The sequence below is a fragment of the Balaenoptera physalus genome (genome assembly GCF_965194825.1).
Source record: "Balaenoptera physalus genome assembly, chromosome: 12".
Classification (NCBI taxonomy): Eukaryota; Metazoa; Chordata; class Mammalia; order Artiodactyla; family Balaenopteridae; genus Balaenoptera; species Balaenoptera physalus.
In genome coordinates this window covers 69801585-69819492 of record NC_138897.1, presented here as the reverse complement: position 1 = coordinate 69819492, position 17908 = coordinate 69801585, and the positions used below count along the sequence as shown (strand labels likewise).

General features: G+C 48.1%; 1 protein-coding gene across 2 annotated transcripts in view; it reads right to left on the bottom strand.

The window, feature by feature from the left end:
- The window catches only part of CLTCL1 (clathrin heavy chain like 1), a 33516-nt gene extending 17015 nt beyond the window's left edge, over window positions 1-16501 (bottom strand). Inside the window, exons 1-3 of one of the 2 annotated variants that reach the window (XR_014251789.1) lie at window positions 16389-16501; window positions 10559-10740; window positions 9744-9962 (exon numbers count right to left, since the gene is read on the bottom strand). Coding sequence is in view for 1 of the 2 variants with exons in the window: in XM_082417140.1 (XP_082273266.1) it covers window positions 10559-10740; window positions 16389-16481 (275 nt within the window). In the remaining variant the exon portion in view is untranslated. Of the gene's footprint in view, window positions 1-9743; window positions 9963-10558; window positions 10741-16388 lie in introns of those variants that run through there. The other variant, XM_082417140.1, reaches the window with a different exon arrangement.
- Window positions 16502-17908: the final 1407 nt, after the last annotated feature.

The following is a 17908-nucleotide window of genomic DNA, read 5'->3' as shown; positions in this document are numbered from 1 at the left end:
AGAGCGCAGGCTCAGTAGTTGTGGTGCACATGCTTAGTTGCTCCACAGCATGTAGGATCTTTCTGGACCAGGGCTCGAACCCGTGTCCCCTGCATTGGCAGGCGGATTCTTAACCACTGTGCCACCAGAGAAGTCCCTGTGCTGTTGTATTCTGTTTGCTAGTATTTTGTTGAGGATTTTTGCATCTTTTGCCCATTTTTTAATTGGGACATCTTTTTGTGGCTGAGTTGTAAACTCTCTCTGTTTATTCTGGATACTAGACTCTTATCAGATGCATGATTTGCAAATACTTTCTCCCATTCTGTAGGTTGCCTTTTCACTTTCTTGACAATATCCTTTGATGCACAAAAGTTTAGTTCTGATAAAGTCCAATTTATCTATTTTTTCTTTTGTTGATCATGCCTTTGGTGTTGCACCTAAGAATCCATGGGCAAATACAAAGTCATGCATATTTCCTGTTTTCTTCTGAAGAGTTTTATAGTTTTATCTCTTAAATTTAGGTCTTTGATCCACTTTGAGTTAATTTTGTATATGGTGTGAGGTAGGGGCTCCACTCCATTATTTTGCATGTGGATGTCCATTTGTTACAGAGAACAAATGGATGGTCTGAAGTTTATCCCTCATAATAAACCATTCATAATAAGTAAAGCACCTTCCTGAGTTCTATGAGCCACTGTAGCAAATTACTGACCCTGAAGAGGGACTGTGGGAGCCCCTGACTGACAGCCTGTAGGTACAGGTGGCCTGGAGCTTGAGACTGGGGTCTGAAGGGGTGGGGAGTCTGGCAGGAGTATGCACCAACCCTGGGTGTTAGCGTCAGAACACAGTTGGATTCTTGGACACCCAGTTGCTGTCCACAAAGAACTGGAGAACTGTCTGATGTAGAAAAACCAACACCTTTGGTGTCAGAAGTGGCAAGAGAGTAAAAGAGGTTTAGCTTGGATTTTTTTAATCGTTGGTTTTAATTCTGTCAGCAAAGCATAAACAAGTGACACTGTGATTTATAGTCTTTTACTTTAAAACATTTTATCAAACATGATGATCTCCCTGTAAATAGGCATGATTCCCAAAGGTATTAACAACTTTATTGAGATATAACTCACACACCGTGGAACTCATTTGTTTAAAGCACGCCATTGAAGTTTTTAGTTTTTCACAGGATTGTGCAGCCATGATTATAATATAATTTTCAACACTTTCATCACTTAAGAGGAACCTCATTGGCCGTCAATCTCCATCCAACCGTCACACTGCACCCCAAGTCTAAGCAACTACTCACCTATTTTCTGTCTCTATAGATAACTGTTCTGAACATCTCATCTAAGTGGAATCGTACATCTTTCCCTTAGCTTAATATGTCCAAGGTTAATCATGGTATAGCATACATCAGTACTTCATTTCCTTTTATGATCAAATTAATATTCCATTGTATGGACATACATTTTATTTATGTATTTATCAGCTGATGGACATTTGGACTGTTTCCACTTTTTGGCTAGAATAAACAGTGCAGCTATGAACATTCATGTATAAGTTTTTAGTAGTAATTTTTATCTTAATGTCTATTTTATCTGATATTAATATGGCCAATCCAGCTCTCTTCAGAGTACAGTTTGCATGGTATATCTTTTCCATCCTTTTACTTTCAATACATTGTGTCCTTGGGGCTTCCCTGGTGGCGCAGTGGTTGAGAATCTGCCTGCTAATGCAAGGGACACAGGTTCGAGCCCTGGTCTGGGAAGATCCCACATGCCACGGGGCAACTAGGCCCGTGAGCCACAACTACTGAGCCTGCGTGTCTGGAGCCTGTGCTCAGCAAGAGAGGCTGCGATAGTGAGAGGCCCGTGCACCACGATGAAGAGTGGCCCCCACTTGCCACAACTAGAGAAAGCCCTCACACAGAAACGAAGACCCAACACAGCCAAAAATAAATAAATAATTAATTTTTAAAAATATATATATATATAGTGTCCTTGAATTTATTTATTTATTTATTTATTGTTTGTTTTGTTTTTTGGCTACACCATGTGGCTTGCAGGAACTTCTCCAACCAGGGATTGAACCTGGGCCACAGCAGTGAAAGCCTGGAATCCTAACCACTAGGCCACCAGGGAACTCCCTACTGTGTCTTTGAATTTAAAGTTTGTCTCCTGTAGACAGCATACAGTTGGATCATGTTGTTTTTAAAAATATTTTGCCAATTTCTGCCTTTTTATCAGAGTGTTTGATCCATTTAATACAACTATCAATAAGGTAAGATTTCTTCATGTCTTACATCTTTTTTGTTTCTTTATTCTTTCATTACTGCCTTCTTTTGTGTTAAAGAGATATTTTCCAATGTGTCATTTCAATTACCTTGTTATTTCTTCTACTATTTTTAGTTATCTCCTTAGTGGTTGCCTGAATATTACAATTAACCTCATAATTTGATTTGGATTCATACCAATATCATTTCAACAGCACACAAAACCTTTGCTCCTGTATAGCTCTGTGCCTCCTTCCTCCTTTGTATTAGTACTGTCATACAAATTACATCTTTATATACTTCATATACATATCAACACAGATTTATAATTATTGCTCAATGTAGTTGTCTTTTAACACAGACAGGAGGAAAAAGAGTTATAAACAAAAAATACATTTACAGTCTTGTAATATTTACCTATCTAGATACTTATATCAGGACTCTTTATTTCTTCATGTGGGTCAAGTTCTTACTTGCGTCTTTTCATTTCCACCTGAAGGATTCTCTTTAGTATTTCCTACAAAGCAGATCTGTTAGAGACAAGTTCTCTCAGTTTTTGTTTACCTGGGAATGCCTTAATTTCCCCTTCAATATTTGAAGGATAGATTTGCTGGATACAGAATTTCTGCTTGACAGTCTTTTTTTTTTTTTAACATCTTTATTGGAGTATATTTGCTTTACAATGTTATGTTAGTATAACAAAGTGAATCAACTATACGTATACATATATCCCCATATCTCCTCCCTCGTGTCTCCCTCCCCCCCTTCTAGGTGGTCACAAAGCACTGAGCTGATCTCCCTGTGCTATGCAGCTGCTTCCCACTAGGCAGTCTTTTTTTTAAAGCACTCTGAATATCTCATCCCACCATGCTTTCTGATGAGAAATCAGTTGTTCATCTTACTGAGACCATTGTACAAGATTGGTTTGCTTCTCTTTTGCTGTTTTCATGATTCTTTGCCTTTTGATGGTTTAACTGTGATATGTCTGGGTGTGGATTTCTTTGAGCCTCCTGGTTATGTACATTAGTGGGTTTTTTAAAAATCAAACTTGGCACGTTTTGGCCATTATTTCTTCAAGTATTCTGTCTTCCCCTCTCTCTTCCATCTGGGACTCCCATTACATGTCTGTTGGCCCACTTGATGGTCCACAGATCTATGATGCTCTGGCTTTTTTTTTTTTTTTTTAATACTTCCTAGTTCTTTATTGCTAATGATCTATGTGGTGAGACGTTGGTCTCATACTTTAGTTTTTTAGACATGGTTTCCATTAGTTATTTAAACATATTTAAAATAGCTGATTTAGTCTTTTTTTTTTTTTTTTTTTTTTTTGGCCACGCCATGTGGCATGTGGGATCTTAGTTCCCCAACCAGGGAATGAATCTGTGCCCCCTGCATTGGGAGCATGGAGTCTTAACCACTGGACCGTCAGGGAAGTCCCCTGATTTAAAGTCTTTTAAAAAGTAACTCTAGGGCTTCCCTGGTGGCGCAGTGGTTGAGAATCTGCCTGCCAATGCAGGAGACACGGGTTTGAGCCCTGGTCTGGGAGGATCCCACATGCCGCGGAGCAACTAAGCCCGTGAGTCACAGCTACTGAGCCTGCGCTCCGCAACAAGAGAGGCCGCGACAGTGAAGAGGCCCGCGCACCGCGATGAAGAGTGGCCCCTGCTCGCCGCAACGGGAGAAAGCCCTCGCACAGAAACGAAGACCCAACACAGTCAAAAATAAATAAATAAATAAACTTAAAATAATTGCATCTTAAATGCTTAAAAAAAAAAAAAAGTAACTCTAATGTCTGGGCTTCCTCAAAACAGTTTCTATTCACTGCTTTTTTTTCCCTGAATATGGAGTATGCTTTGCTTCTTTGCATATTCCGTAATTCTTTTTCCTGAAAACTAGACATTTTAAATGCTATGATGTGACAACTCTGGAAATCAGAGACTCCCTGCCTTACCTGAGCTTATTGCTGCTGTTTGGTTTAGCAAATTTCTTGAACTAATTTTGTAAAGTCTGTGTCATTTGTCATATGTGGTCAGTTAAGTCTCTACTCAATTAGCTTAGTGGCCAGTTAATGAGCTGAAAGAGATTCCTTAAATGCCTTGAATCTCAGCCTTTACTGAGAGGCTCTGCGTGTGCTGAAACATGTCTTCAGTGCCCTGGAAGGCAGTTTCCAATTTTGCCTTGGCCTCCAGCCTACACCTCCTCCTTGTGCATAGCCTTGAGGTCAGCCAGAGGTGAGAGCTCAGGGCCTTGTCAATTCTCTCTTGGATGCGTGCACAGCCCTATGCATGCACAAGGCCTTCTAATTCCCAAAAATATGTTGAAGCTTTTGAAAGCCCCCCTATGAACATCTCATTCCACAACCGCTTTTTAATTTTTTTGCACCCTCTGCCCACCATAAGGGCCAGCAACATCCAAATCCTTTCAGAGGGAAGCCAAAGGTAGATAGTAATTCAAGGTAATAGATGATGCACCACAGAAAATGTCCTGGTATAAAATTACTCCTTTCACGTAAGCCTTGGCAATCAGACCCAAACAATCCCTGACATGGGTGACAGCATCATGTCATTTCATGGGTAGGAGCAATGGGAATGTCCATTATCCCAGATGTGATGTGAAGTTTCCCACAAATACGCTGCCACTCCAGCTTCACCCTCAGCCCCGACAACCAGAAATAACTGAGGCTATAGGATCTCTCACTGGAAGGTTCTGTGACTATAAGTAAGTGCCTTAAATTACATCAAAGAACCCCCAGGTCGGGGTTTCCCTGGTGGCGCAGTGGTTGAGAATCTGCCTGCTAATGCAGGGGACACGGGTTCGAGCCCTGGTCTGGGAAGATCCCACATGCCGTGGAGCAACTAGGCCCGTGAGCCACAACTGCTGAGCCTGCGCGTCTGGAGCCTGTGCTCCGCAACAAGAGAGGCCGCGACAGTGAGAGGCCCGCGCACCGCGAAGAAGAGTGGTCCCCGCTTGCCACAGCTAGAGGAAGCCCTCGCACGGAAACGAAGACCCAACACAGCCCAAAAAATAAATAATTAAATAAATTGAAAAATTAAAAAAAAAAAAAGAACCCCCAGGTGACCCAGAGAGAAAAACTTGTCCGTACATCACAGATGAAGGGTTAGACCCCAGGTACGCCAACTCTTCTGAGACAAACGCCAGGCCACCATCTCACTCTCCTCTCCCCGACAGCAGACGCCCAGCCCAGCACCAAGTCCTAGCCACTTCACCTCTAAAATCTGAAGTCTCGCCTCTCGTGTTCATCTGCAACACCACCGCCTCCAGCTAAAGCACACAGAGACTCCCAAGGTAGAGAGAAGTATTCCTTCCATTTCTGTTCACTCCTCACCTCTCTCCTTCACGTCTCTGCCCCACATCATGCTGCGTGGCTTTATTCCGATATCTGCCTGTCAACTAGCCTCTCGGCCTCCAGTCTCACAGTGGCCCATCTCAACATCACCCACTGCAAAAGGGAGGATGAATCACAGGACTCTCACTTTAGAAACTGCAGCAGAATCCCCACCGCTTGCAGGACAGAGCACCCCCATCTCTCCTGCTTTGCCCGCTAGCTGCTTCTTATACTCCCTACAGGTACAGTCATAGTGGAGGACCACAACCTCCCAGAAGGAGCAACACTCTTCCAGTTCCATGCCTTTTCACGCATTTTCCTCTCAAAGTGAACTTTTACAGCTGGCAAAATGCGGCTTAAAGGCCCCCTCTACTGTGGGCCCTCCTTGATTTAGGGTATCATCTGACGCCCCCACAGCACTCTCTTCAAATGTCTGACAGTCGGCTAAGTACTAGAATCCTGCAGTCCCACCTTCTCTACTGGGCTATGGAAGACCGATCAATGGCCCAGATTGGCTAATAACAATCTAAGACCAAACACCCTACAGTCGTCAAATATCTGAGGACTGGATTAGGAACGAAAAAAGAAACCATGGCAGACAGTTGCTGTTTTCATTATAAAAGGACATGGGTTAGCAACATTCCACTAAAACTCTTAAAATAGAGACCCCCAAACTTCATCCTATAAACTTATAGGTTCTAAGTGGCTCTACCAAAAATCCTCAACAATTCACTTCTTAAAACTGTGCCAGAAATAATTTATAGATTTAATATTAGTAACCTGATGGGATACAGTAGCTGATGAGGCAAAGCTGAATTTAAATACTTATATGGTCCGGGACTTCCCTGGTGGCACAGTGGATAAGACGCCATGCTCCCAGTGCAGGGGGCCCGGGTTCCATCCCTGATCAGGGAACTAGATCCCACATGCATGCCGCAACTAAGAGTTTGCATTCCACAACTAAGGAGTCCATGAGCCACAACTAAGGAGCCCTGGAGCCGCAACTAAGAAGCCCACCTGCTACAACTAAGACCTGGTGTAACCAAATAAATAAATAAATATTAAATAAATAAATAAATACCTATATGATCCAAAGTTTGGATTTCTTTGTAACCTCTACTTCTTTCAGTCCGGGGCCTACTTCTCCTGCCTTACACCTACACCAGCTTAAATATTAGGCCTTGATGGTCCGTCAGGCCAGGCCCTGAAGGCAGCCAAAGCTCCCTGGGCCGAGACGCCAAGAGGAGCAGTCCCTCTGGGTATTCACCTGCGCGGCAGTGGATGGCCCAGCGCCCCGTGAGACCGGTGTGTCCATCCAACATCTTGGTGGGCTCAGAGTCACCTCATGCTCCGGGGTAGACTGTGGTCTCCGTCACCAGGACAATGGTGCTCGCAAAGACCCATTTCCATAAATCCCCCTTTCCGCCATTGTCTGAGACTTCGCGCTTTACTCTTTGTCTCAATATTAAGGATTTGAAGCATCTTCCCAGCTAGTATTTAATGTGAGGGAGATTAGAGAAAGATAAATTAAAAATTAGAAAGACAAATTCTACTCTCTTAATTCTGTATCCGTCTATTACTTTAAGATGTATTACTTACAGCTCGTCTGATTAAGAGGAAAAAGAAAATGTCTTGAGTAGTAATTAACCATGTTAACTTCTAAATATTGACAAGAGCCTCCTAGGCATTACCTCTTTCTCAGAAGAGTGTAAAAATGTGTCAGTATTTATACTCACGTTAGAAAATATGTTGAAGGACTTCCCTGGTGGCGCAGTGGTTAAGAATCTGCCTGCCAATCCAGAAGACACAGGTTCTACCCCTGGTCCAGGAAGATCCCACATGCCACCGCGCAACTAAGCCAGTGTGCCACAACTACTGAGCCTGCTCTCTAGAGCCTGCAAGCCACAACTACTGAGCCCACGTGCCACAACTACTGAAGCCCGTGCGCCTAGAACCTGTGCTCCACAACGAGAGAAGCCACCGCAATGAGAAGCCCGCGTACCGCAACTAGAGAAAGCCCGCGCACAGCAACGAAGACGCAACGCAGACCAACGTTAATAAATAAATTAATTAATTAATTTTAAAAAATCACTTCTGTGGTGTGATGCCCAGGGTGTGGCAGTAATTTAAAAAAAGAAAAAAAGAATAAAGGAATTTTATGGCCTGTAAATTCCACCTGAATAAAGTAGTCAGACACAGAAACAAAAGCTGGGCTGCAAGTGCAACTCCAGGATAGGGCTGCCTTCCGGGGTCAGACAGCCCAGGCTCAGGGGAAACGTCCTCCAGCTGGAAACCTGGTCAAGCTGTCCTCAGACTGGCTAAAAATAACTTGTTTTACATGCAGTACAAACTATCTAGCATCAGAACAAAAAACAAAACAAGGACCAAACCCCTTTGGGAATCAACCTCAGGACTGCGGTCCTGGCGGTGAAGGGGTCCCGCCACGAGGGGGCGCCATCCACTGCCCCGCGCGCCCACCTGAGCCTGGCCACCTGCTTGGCTGGCAGCAGCCTACACCCCACGTGCCTCTAAAAATGAAGGGAAAGAGGTAACATTTGTGAAGAGAAGCACACGCGAATGCTCAGAGGGCAGTGTTTCCTATAAACAGCAGGAATATCACACTTGGGCCGTGATACAAAGTCACAAACTCTACAAAGGGGCACGAAGACCCCTGTCACACATTCATGTTTTGTGTTTACAACTCTTTAAAAATATAAAAACCACCCTTAGCTTGGGGGCTAAGTCTGCTGATCCCGCAGGCAGAGTATTAATATTCCATGAAAACAGCAGCAATGAGGGATTCTACCCGACTTCAGGCTCTTTGGGTCAAGGGTGAAAATGCATCTCTGAAAATATCCACCAGCAATCCATCAGTGGACGGTCTGAAGGGCCCAGGGTGAGCGAGTCTGCTCGGGCAGCTCCAGAAGGAACTCTCAACCAGGTGGGAGCGGGCTGCAAAGCAGAGCTTTTAAACAAGAGCCCGATGGACTTCCCCAGCCGTCTAGTGGTTAGGGCTCCGTGCTTCCACAGCAGGGGACGTGGGTTCGATCCTTAGTCGGGGAACTAAGATCCCGCATGCAGTGCGGCGTTGCCAAAAACAAAAAAGAACCCTGTTCCCCCACGAGCCCTCAGCCAACATGGGCGCCCCTGATCGTCCAGGCTCAGACCCCCACCCCCACGAGTTCACACCAGCCCCCATGGAACAGCCCAGGCTTGTGAAACAGTAACAGTGTAATTCAGTTACCTGTGTAATGCTATCACTGTACAAATACTTTTTTAAAGACAACTTTGCTCACTTTGGTGTGGCCTCCATTTGCCAGCAACATGTACTACAGGGTCCAGGATCCTCCTGTGGCCTCAGGGTTGCAGTAAGAACAGGAGAAAAGCCTTAAAATGACATCACATTGGTCCTACAGCCTCACGCTTCCTCGTGCAAAAGAAAACAGCAAAAAAAAAAAAAAAGAAAAACAGCACCGCACGTGGTTCCAGCTGCAGCAGCTCATGTGAACACGGAGAGAAGAGGGGCAGCCGGGCACCTGGAGGCGGGCCACGCTGCCCTCCCGGAATGGGAGCCACTCACAGAGCCCCCGGGGACCGAGATGCAGTGAGATGGGAAGCCCGCTTCAGGGCGTGATCCAAGCACAGACGACAACCAAGTCACTGTGCCTCCCCTGAAACACCAAGATGAGTGGCTGCTGTCTCTTCACCCATCCCAGCTTCACGCTCTCGCCAGTCTGCCCGCCCCCGCACCCCACCACTGCCGTAGGGAGGGTTCCTGAGATGCCCAATCAGAGAATCACTCCCCTCTCCGACAGCGTCCAAGCTACAGCAAACTCTGGCTTCCTCAGACCGTCCCCCAGACTACTCAATGGAAGCCCAGATCCCATCAAAGCCTCTTCTTAACACCCTCTTACCCAGGCCCACCCCCCATGGTGCTCCTGGTGGTCTCTGGCTGGAGGGACGGACAACATGCAGATGCCGTGTTCTCTCTGACCCCACACCCACACCCCAGGAGAGCCGCATGTTAAAGGGCCCAGGAGACCAACAGGCTGGGCATCGCGAGACCCGTGGAGCACACCAAACAGCAAACAGCACGCTAGACAGGGTCTCTCGACAGTACTGTAAAAACAGAAAACGCAGAGGAGCCAAAAGTATCATTAAGAGTTCAGGAAGTTTAATAACTTCAATTAAACTTAAAACAGTTTACAATACTTACACTACATGTTCAAAAAAACAGTGACAAGAAATAGAGCTGAAAACAGACAAAAGATCATTTCGAATAAAAATTATTCAGCTATTTCTTTTTGAATAGAAAGGTCTTCACTTCCAGATGTCCCTCTACCTACTGAAATGACCAAGTAGACCCTCTTTCTGTAAAAAAATAGAAGCAACGCAAAGCTAATATTTGGCATTCACAAATTTTAGGTCCAGAAAGCACTTTCACTTTTCAAAGTAAGTGATAAAGACTTCACGTAAAACACTAGCAAGCCTGGTATATACATAATCCTTTCAGTTCCTGAATCCTGGCAGCAGGGAAAGAGTCTATGTCCTCAGAGTAACTAGGTTTCAAGCACCCGAGACCCCAAGTCCAGGGAAGTGAAATTCTACTAATGCCCGACGGCCCCGTCATTGGCACATTTCCCAAGTGAAGCAGGATCTGGATGCACACTCCAGGTTGCCTGGACAACCTCCCTCACCCCCATCACCCAACCTTCCCCTCTGAGGTCAAGAGTGCCTGCAGGGCGAGGCATGGCACTCCCTCCCTCGCATGCATCTGGATGTAGGGGTGAGGGCACCAAAGCTCAGGGCCTCTTATTGAACAGGACGCGCAAGACACAGCTTATGCTAAAACTTCTGGAGTTTAATGCTATTGATGACACTTTGCTGTGAGTGTATGACGCTTGTTCAATATAAAAGGTAACAAAGCAGGTGAGGTAAATGCTTTTCTGAACATCCGTCAGGAGTACCTTCCAGAGGCTGGATGCACGGTGGCTCTGTCTGCAGACTGGCCGTGCAGCAGGCGCCGTGGGTCACTCATGCCAGCGTTCACCACCTGTGCCGGCTCGTCCTGGGCACACGGAATCCTGCCAGGTCCCATGGTCAGTATGCTGAAGCCAGCGTCAGCTGGATTAAGTCCCAGGTTTCGAAGCTAAACAGAAAAGAAGCATTTGATTAAAGTCAGTTTTTCCTCTCTGAAACAGATCAGACCTAGACCAGATAAGGGATCACAGCAAGTGACTACTGGAGGCCAATGCGAACATGCATCTCTATGCCTTTAACAGGTACAGCCAGCACAGCAGCGGCAGGCTTCCAGGAGCCCACAACCCTGAGGGGCTGAACACACGGGAACCCACGGGAGTAAGGATGACACCAGTAGGGGGGAGCCCAGTCACGACCATGGCGAGCCAGCGGGAAGGAGGCCTTGGGGACGGGCCCAGAAACTGGTTTCCCCAAAGGAAGCAATAACAAAGACCCACCCAAGAGCTTTTGCTTAAAGCATTCCCCTGCATGTCACAAAGTCTAAATCTACTTCCATGGAGCTTCCCTGGTGGTGCAGTGGTTAAGAATCCACCTGCCAATGCAGGTAACACGGGTTCAAGCCCGGGTCTGGGAAGATCCCACATGCCTCGGAGCAACTAAGCCCGTGTGCCACAACTACCGAACCTGCGCACCACAACTACTGAAGCCCGCGCGCCTAGAGCCCGTGCTCCGCAACAAGAGAAGCCACCACAATGAGAAGCCCGTGCACCTCAAGGAAGAGTAGCCCCCGCTCAACGCAACTAGAGAAAGCCTGCGTGCAACAACAAAGACCCAACGCAGCCAAAAATAATAAAATAAATAAATTAAAAAATACATATATTAAAAAAAAAATTAGTGATTTGAGTCCAGTTCCTCACGTAAGAGCTTATACACACATTCGTGGCATTGGGAAAAGTCCAGTACCTCACAAACCTAAGATGGTGTCTTAACATCTGGGAACCATGGATGCAAAAATTAGCCAGAGACCATTAGAACCAGAGCAAATGAAGACGGTGGTTCTAGCCGGGTGGGATCCTGCAGTCTCTGGAGACAGGCAGGGACAGCTTTAACTCCAACGACTCGAGAACCCTGATGGGCTGGGACCCAGGATGCTAAACACAGCACAACCCCACAAAGAATACCAGATATCCCTGAGTTTTACTCCACGTGCAAAAAGAGTCCCGAGATGCAGTTTTCCATTAGTCAGTAGAAATAACCAAGGACTCTGATTCCCAGAATAATCAGTCTGGTAGGTAACCAAGCTACACATTTAAAACAGCCTGTATCAGAGTTAATAAAAGTAGACAAGGGACCTCCCCAGCAGTCCAGTGGTTGGGACTCCACCTTCCAATGCAGGGGGCACAGGTTCGATCCCTGGTCGGGGAACTAAGATCCCACATGCTGCGTGGTGCAGCCAAAAATTAAAAAAAAAAAAAAAAAAAAAAAAAAGTAGACAGGACACTCTCTCACAATCCTCTTGGTTCTCTAGACCTGTGATGAAACGAACCCAAATTCGAATCTGACGCTGAGGAAAACATAAAAGAAACTGCGCATCTGAATGTCCTGTGGCTGCTCTACTGAAGGGACCGCAGCCTGGCCAGCAGGGCCACAGCTATACTCACACAGGTCGTTGGTGACAACACTAGCTTCTCGTGTCAAAGAGCCAGACGCCCCACGGGGTCAACACCTGGGCTGTCACCTCCGGGCCTTGTTCCTTCTGCGTCTGTCTTCTCCCCAGGCTCACTCACTGCCGATCCCAGGGCCCAGCACATGGATGTTATATAATTAATTAGTAGAGAGGTTACTTGTTCTAGGCAGTCAAGAAAATATGCAGTTTAAGAAAATATATTTTATATTTCAAACTTATTAGCAAGCCTTTTCCTATGTTAGAGGAAGCTCTGTAAATGAGGGCCTATGAAAAATGGTGATACTAAGGTCTTTTCTGGAACTTACCTAAACTTTAGAACTAGGTTAGTTCAGGATAGTTTAAAAGCTACATTTTTAGTGCATTACAGACTTCTCTCAAATTACACCAGAGCAAGTTTTCTCTATTTTAAAACCAATGCATAAGACCCTATATTTATCCCTGTTGAATGTCATCTACTTGGATCCCAGGCTGTCAAGATCTGCTTGGATTCTAATTTTGCCCCTGAACCTCGCCATCCCAGCTCCGTGGCGCCCTTCCTCAGCCAGCCAGGGGGATGGTCACCTCCCCTGGCACAGAGGGTCCAGTGGGCCTCCAGCAAGAGAGGCGGCAGAAGAAAATGAACAGGCTAAAAGCAGCGGAGGAGGTGAAGCAGCGAGGAAAAGAAAAATCAGGACGAGCAGGGAGGCGAGGACACATTTCCAGGACGGGGTGACAGGGAGCCAACAACTACCATCCCAGGGGATGTTAGTAAGCAATTCTGTCAAATACATGCTGGGATATGTATGTGATTTTTTCCCCCCTTGGCCACACCGTGCGGCATGTGGGATCTTAGTTCCCCGACCAGGGATCGAACCCATGCTCCCGGAATTGGAAGTGCGGAGTCTTGACCACTGGACCGCCAGGGAAGTCCCAGTACAGTATGTGATTTTAAAAGAAATCTTCAAACCGTGTTAAGTTACAAAAGCAAAGCCCAGGAGAATATTTTTACTATGATTCTTTTAATCATTTTTTTGAAAATATAATGCTTTCCTTAACAGTTTCTTATTGGGAGAGAGACCCCCCTGGTTGCAGAGTTTCCATTCATACTTTTTATTTGGGGCAATTCTTCCATGCATACTTATTACTTTAAAGTCTGTTCCAAACACTTCTGCCCCAGCTACAGGACGCTGAGGAGCCTGGGGAAGCTTGGCTAAGATCACGTGGGACATGAGACACCTCCATCAACCCAACAAAACTCAAAGAGCACTGGGAAGCATGTGCGGTTTGGGGATCCTGAACATTTAAATTTGTTTTTCCAAAGATGCCCGACTCTAATCCATCCGATACTCGGTCACTCACCTGCCACACACTCACTTTGTAAACAAGAAAGTCAGATGCAAATGATCAGTCCAGCATCTACCTCCAGTATAAGGACCATCAGTCCGCCAACAGGTAAAATTTAACAGCTTACACAAGACCTTACAAAAAGCTTCATACAGATGTAGAACAACAATTCTAGGACACAGTAAGTCCACTGTTGTGCGTCTTAGAATCTGAAAAGTGGCAGAAATAGAGACACAGATGTAGAGAACAAACGTATGGACACAAAGGGGGGAAAGCGGGGGGTGGGGTGGGGTGGTGGTGGTGGGATGAATTGGGAGACTGGGATTGACATATATACGCTGACATGTATAAAATAGGTAACTATTAAGAACCTGCTGTATAATAAAGAAAGAAAGAAAAGAAAAAGAAAAAGAATCCGAAAAGCGAGGCAGCAACATAAACCAAGCATGTTCTGGGCGGACATGTCCTCCCCGCAGAGCCCTGCCAGCACACTCGGATGCTCAACGTCTTCAGTTCAAGCTCAGCCCCCACGTGAAAAAGGCTTTGAACATCAACCTAACTATGAATAACGACTAACCTCTAGAAGACTGGTTCTCAGCTTCGTCTGGGAGGCAACGCCACAGTGCAGAGACTCGGATTCCCGCCCGAGGTGGCCCCGCCGGGTGCTGTGAAGTCCCAGCCACACCGAGAGGCGCTTAATCAAGACCAGAGACTGCCGGGCTCCTGAAACTTACACGGGTTCCCTTGGCCAAGTCCACGTCTGTTAAGAGCATCACCTCTGAGCTCCAAGATCAGACCCTGAGGGACCAGTCTGTATGCCTCTGTGGGGAAGCTGTGCCACGTTTCAAAACTCTCACACACCAGCAGCTGCTTCCTGACGCAGCCAGGAGAGAACGCCTGGAGCTCTGAACAGAAATTCTCTGCCACCAAACGGTCCAGCCAGTCCTCTTGTGAATCAAGGCATACCCAGTTCTTAGCCCTTTAGTTTTTTGCCGTTCTCGGATATCACAAACAGCAACCGCCTTCAAACTCAGGTATCTGATTTTTTTTTAAGTTCAAATAGTACTTATGAGAAATGTTTCTGCAGCACCAGTCCGCCCCTCCAAACCAGGGTGACAGGATAAATAAAGCAAAATAACTCGCCACTGTCTGAAGCCCAAGTGGAGGGAACACCTTATTAGGACGCAAGAGATGTAACATGTGTGGCCTCTGCCCACTGCGTTCTGGAGAAGCTGACCATAGAGTAACGGTTCCTGCACATGTATTTGTTTCCCCACCGACCATTATAAAAGTATTGTTTTTCCTCTGGGGAAAATCATGTGGGACAAACTAAATTTAAAAACAGAAAAAAAATATTGTTACAATTAGATCACTTGTAAAGTATCTAGAATTATTTTTCTATAGGTGGCACAGAAACCAAGATCTAGAGGAAAAAGTTTAAACGAGGGGCTTCCCTGGTGGCGCAGTGGTTGAAAATCTGCCTGCCAATGCAGGGAACACAGGTTTGAGCCCTGGTCTGGAAAGATCCCACATGCCGCAGAGCGACATGGCCCGTGAGTCACAACTACTGAGCCTGCGCGTCTGGAGCCTGTGCTCCGCAACAAGAGAGGCCGCGATAGTGAGAGGCCCGCGCACTGCAATGAAGAGTGGCCCCCACTTGCCGCAACTGGAGAGAGCCCTTGCACAGAAACGAAGACCAAACGCAGCCAAAAATAAATTAATTAATTAAAAAAAAAACCAGTTTAAACGAATAGAACTGATATTTTATAATCACAAGTCTACATCCTCCACTTCCTAATATTGTACAACTGGAGAACCGGTGTCCACTCTCTTAAAGGATTTTTGGTCTGGGGAGCGATCAGGTGGGGTGAAGGGCCCCAGGGGAGCAAGCTGGGGGCCTGGAAAAGCCCACGAACCGCGTCACCAGACAGTCCTCGTGATACCTGAACGGTCACCGACTATCCAAACATCTTATTAGGAAATCGCTTTCACTCCTTCACGGATCTGAGGGCCTGCTCGGCCCCGGGCAGTGGGTTCCTGGGCTCGCGGGCCGGAGGGAGAGCAGCGACCACACCACGGGATGGGGCGGCCTCAGGGAAGCCCCCAGACCACGGGCGCAGAGAGGAGGCCCCTCACACTGAAGGTCAGGGCCGGCCTGGGGTGGGGGGCGTCGTCTGAGCAGAAACCAAAGACTAAGCAGCTGGTGGCTGGGAAAGAGGGGGCGAGGGGGGAGCGTGTTCTGCAAAGAGGCAGCAGCACGTGCCGAAGCTCACGGGCCAGCGTGGGGGCTACAGAGAAGGTGCTGGAGAACACGTGGGGGGGGGCAGCGAAAGGGGCTTCCCGGGGCCCCGCGGGTCCGGCCTCCTCACCCCGGGGCGACAGGGCCGCTCACCAAGGGACTTGAAGCGGACGGCTGTCCTCTGGGAAAACGCCTCTGCCCGGGTGCTGGGCAGGGACCCGGGGTAAGGCCGGAGGACGAAACCCAGGGACAGAGTCGGCGCAGTCCCCACCCAGGGAGGAGCGCGAAGCCCGGGACGGACACTCGGGCCCGAGGGCCGAGAAGCCCCCGCTGTCCGCGCACCGGGAGGCGACGTGTGGTCGTACCTTCGCCGTCCGCCCGCGTCCAAGTGTGAGCCCCGGGGATTTTCTAGCCCGCGAACGCCGGGCGGCCAGCACGCGCGGCACCCGCGCCCCCACCGCACCGGGCTGGGGTATGGGGTCGGCGGCGCCCTCCGGGACCCTCGGACGGCTGGGACGCGGCCGAATGACCGAGCGCGATCCGTCCCCGCACGGATCCCGAATCTCACCTGGAAGGTCCTGAGAGAAGCGCACACGCTGCTGGGCAGGCAGGCGCGGAGCCCCCAGCAGAGGCGCGCATGCGCACTGATTGAGGCGCGCATGCGCACTGATTGAGGCGCGCATGCGCACTGATTGAGGCGCGCATGCGCACTGATTGGCGCGCGCCGTGGGGCCTCGGGCCGCGTCGAGGGGCCTCTGTCCGCGCTCCCTCCGCCGGCCGCCCATGGTGGGGGCGGGGTGTCTGCGAAAAGTAGTCCCGGGTGTGGCTGCCGGTCCTCCCAGTCCCCCGAGCAGGAACGAGTCTGCGCTGCCCCGCCGGTGCCCAGGGAAGGTGACGGGGTCCCGGGTTGACCTCCGGCAGGTGTGCGCGGGCAGGTGAAGGGGTCTCGGGCCGACTCCTGGCCGTGCCCAGGGCAGGTGCGCGCGGACAGACTAGGCACGGGCTGCCCTCAGCAAGTTCCCCGAGTGACGGGGTTCCAGGCGGGAGAAGCCCAGTTCCGGCGCCCTTCCCTCGAGCCCTCCATGTGCAGAGAAAGGGCAGAGGGGGAAGGTCTGGACAGTTGAGTTCAGGGACATTTTTAAAATTCAGGCACAGATGGGCCAAAAACACCGCATAAGGAGTCTCGGAACTACGTGTGTTGTGTTTACATGCAAGGCGCTCCTAAACATCTTTCCTGGCTTTGCACGTAAACATTTCTGGACACTGCTGGGTCAGAACATCGGTGCGGAGAACTGAGAGATCGCAAAGCAGCAGGTGGGCCACCGAAGGCGCGACGGTCACCTGGGTGGCCGGTGGCTGCACATCTATAGTGGCAGGTCCGGCACGGAAAGCACACCTGGTTCGCCCAGCGGTCATTGTTTCCAGAGGCACCTTTGAAGGTATTTTGCGCACAGGTGGCTCGGCTGCGTACAGGATGTTCGTCAGGGAAGGGGAGGCCTGAGCTGTTGGCGTTCCCACGCTCGGGGTAACCGATCTCCTCTGCGCTCCGCCTTGCTCCCCGGTAATTTTAAGAAATGAATGGGACACCGTGAATAACACAGTGATGGTGCAATTATTTGCACAACAGCTTCACAATCTAGCGGCCAAAAATATGTTAAAGAAGAAAACAGACTGTTCACTTTCAAATTGAATCTCTTTCCAGTGTGAGCCGAGACCTCTGCAGACTGCAGGTTCCACGTCTGCAGCCTCATCAGCTAACAATATGGACTCTGACTGTGGGTAGTACTACATTTCCCAAATCTCTCTATTTTGTCAGTAATGCCTATGATCCCAAGCACCCTTCACCCCAAACATTATATAAATCCTTTAGTATTTGTAGTATTTCATCCCCTAAATCCCCACCCTTCTCCCCACCCCACCCCTCCTCCCACCCCAGGGCTTTTGGAGGTCAAAACTGAAAATTTACAACCTAGAAGAAAGGAATTTTAGGAAAATTGTAGTTAAGCAAAATGACAGGATTGTTAATAAGTCAGGACCTCGCCCAGTGTCTTTATGTGTAAAGGAACTAAACGTCTGACTTGAAAAGGA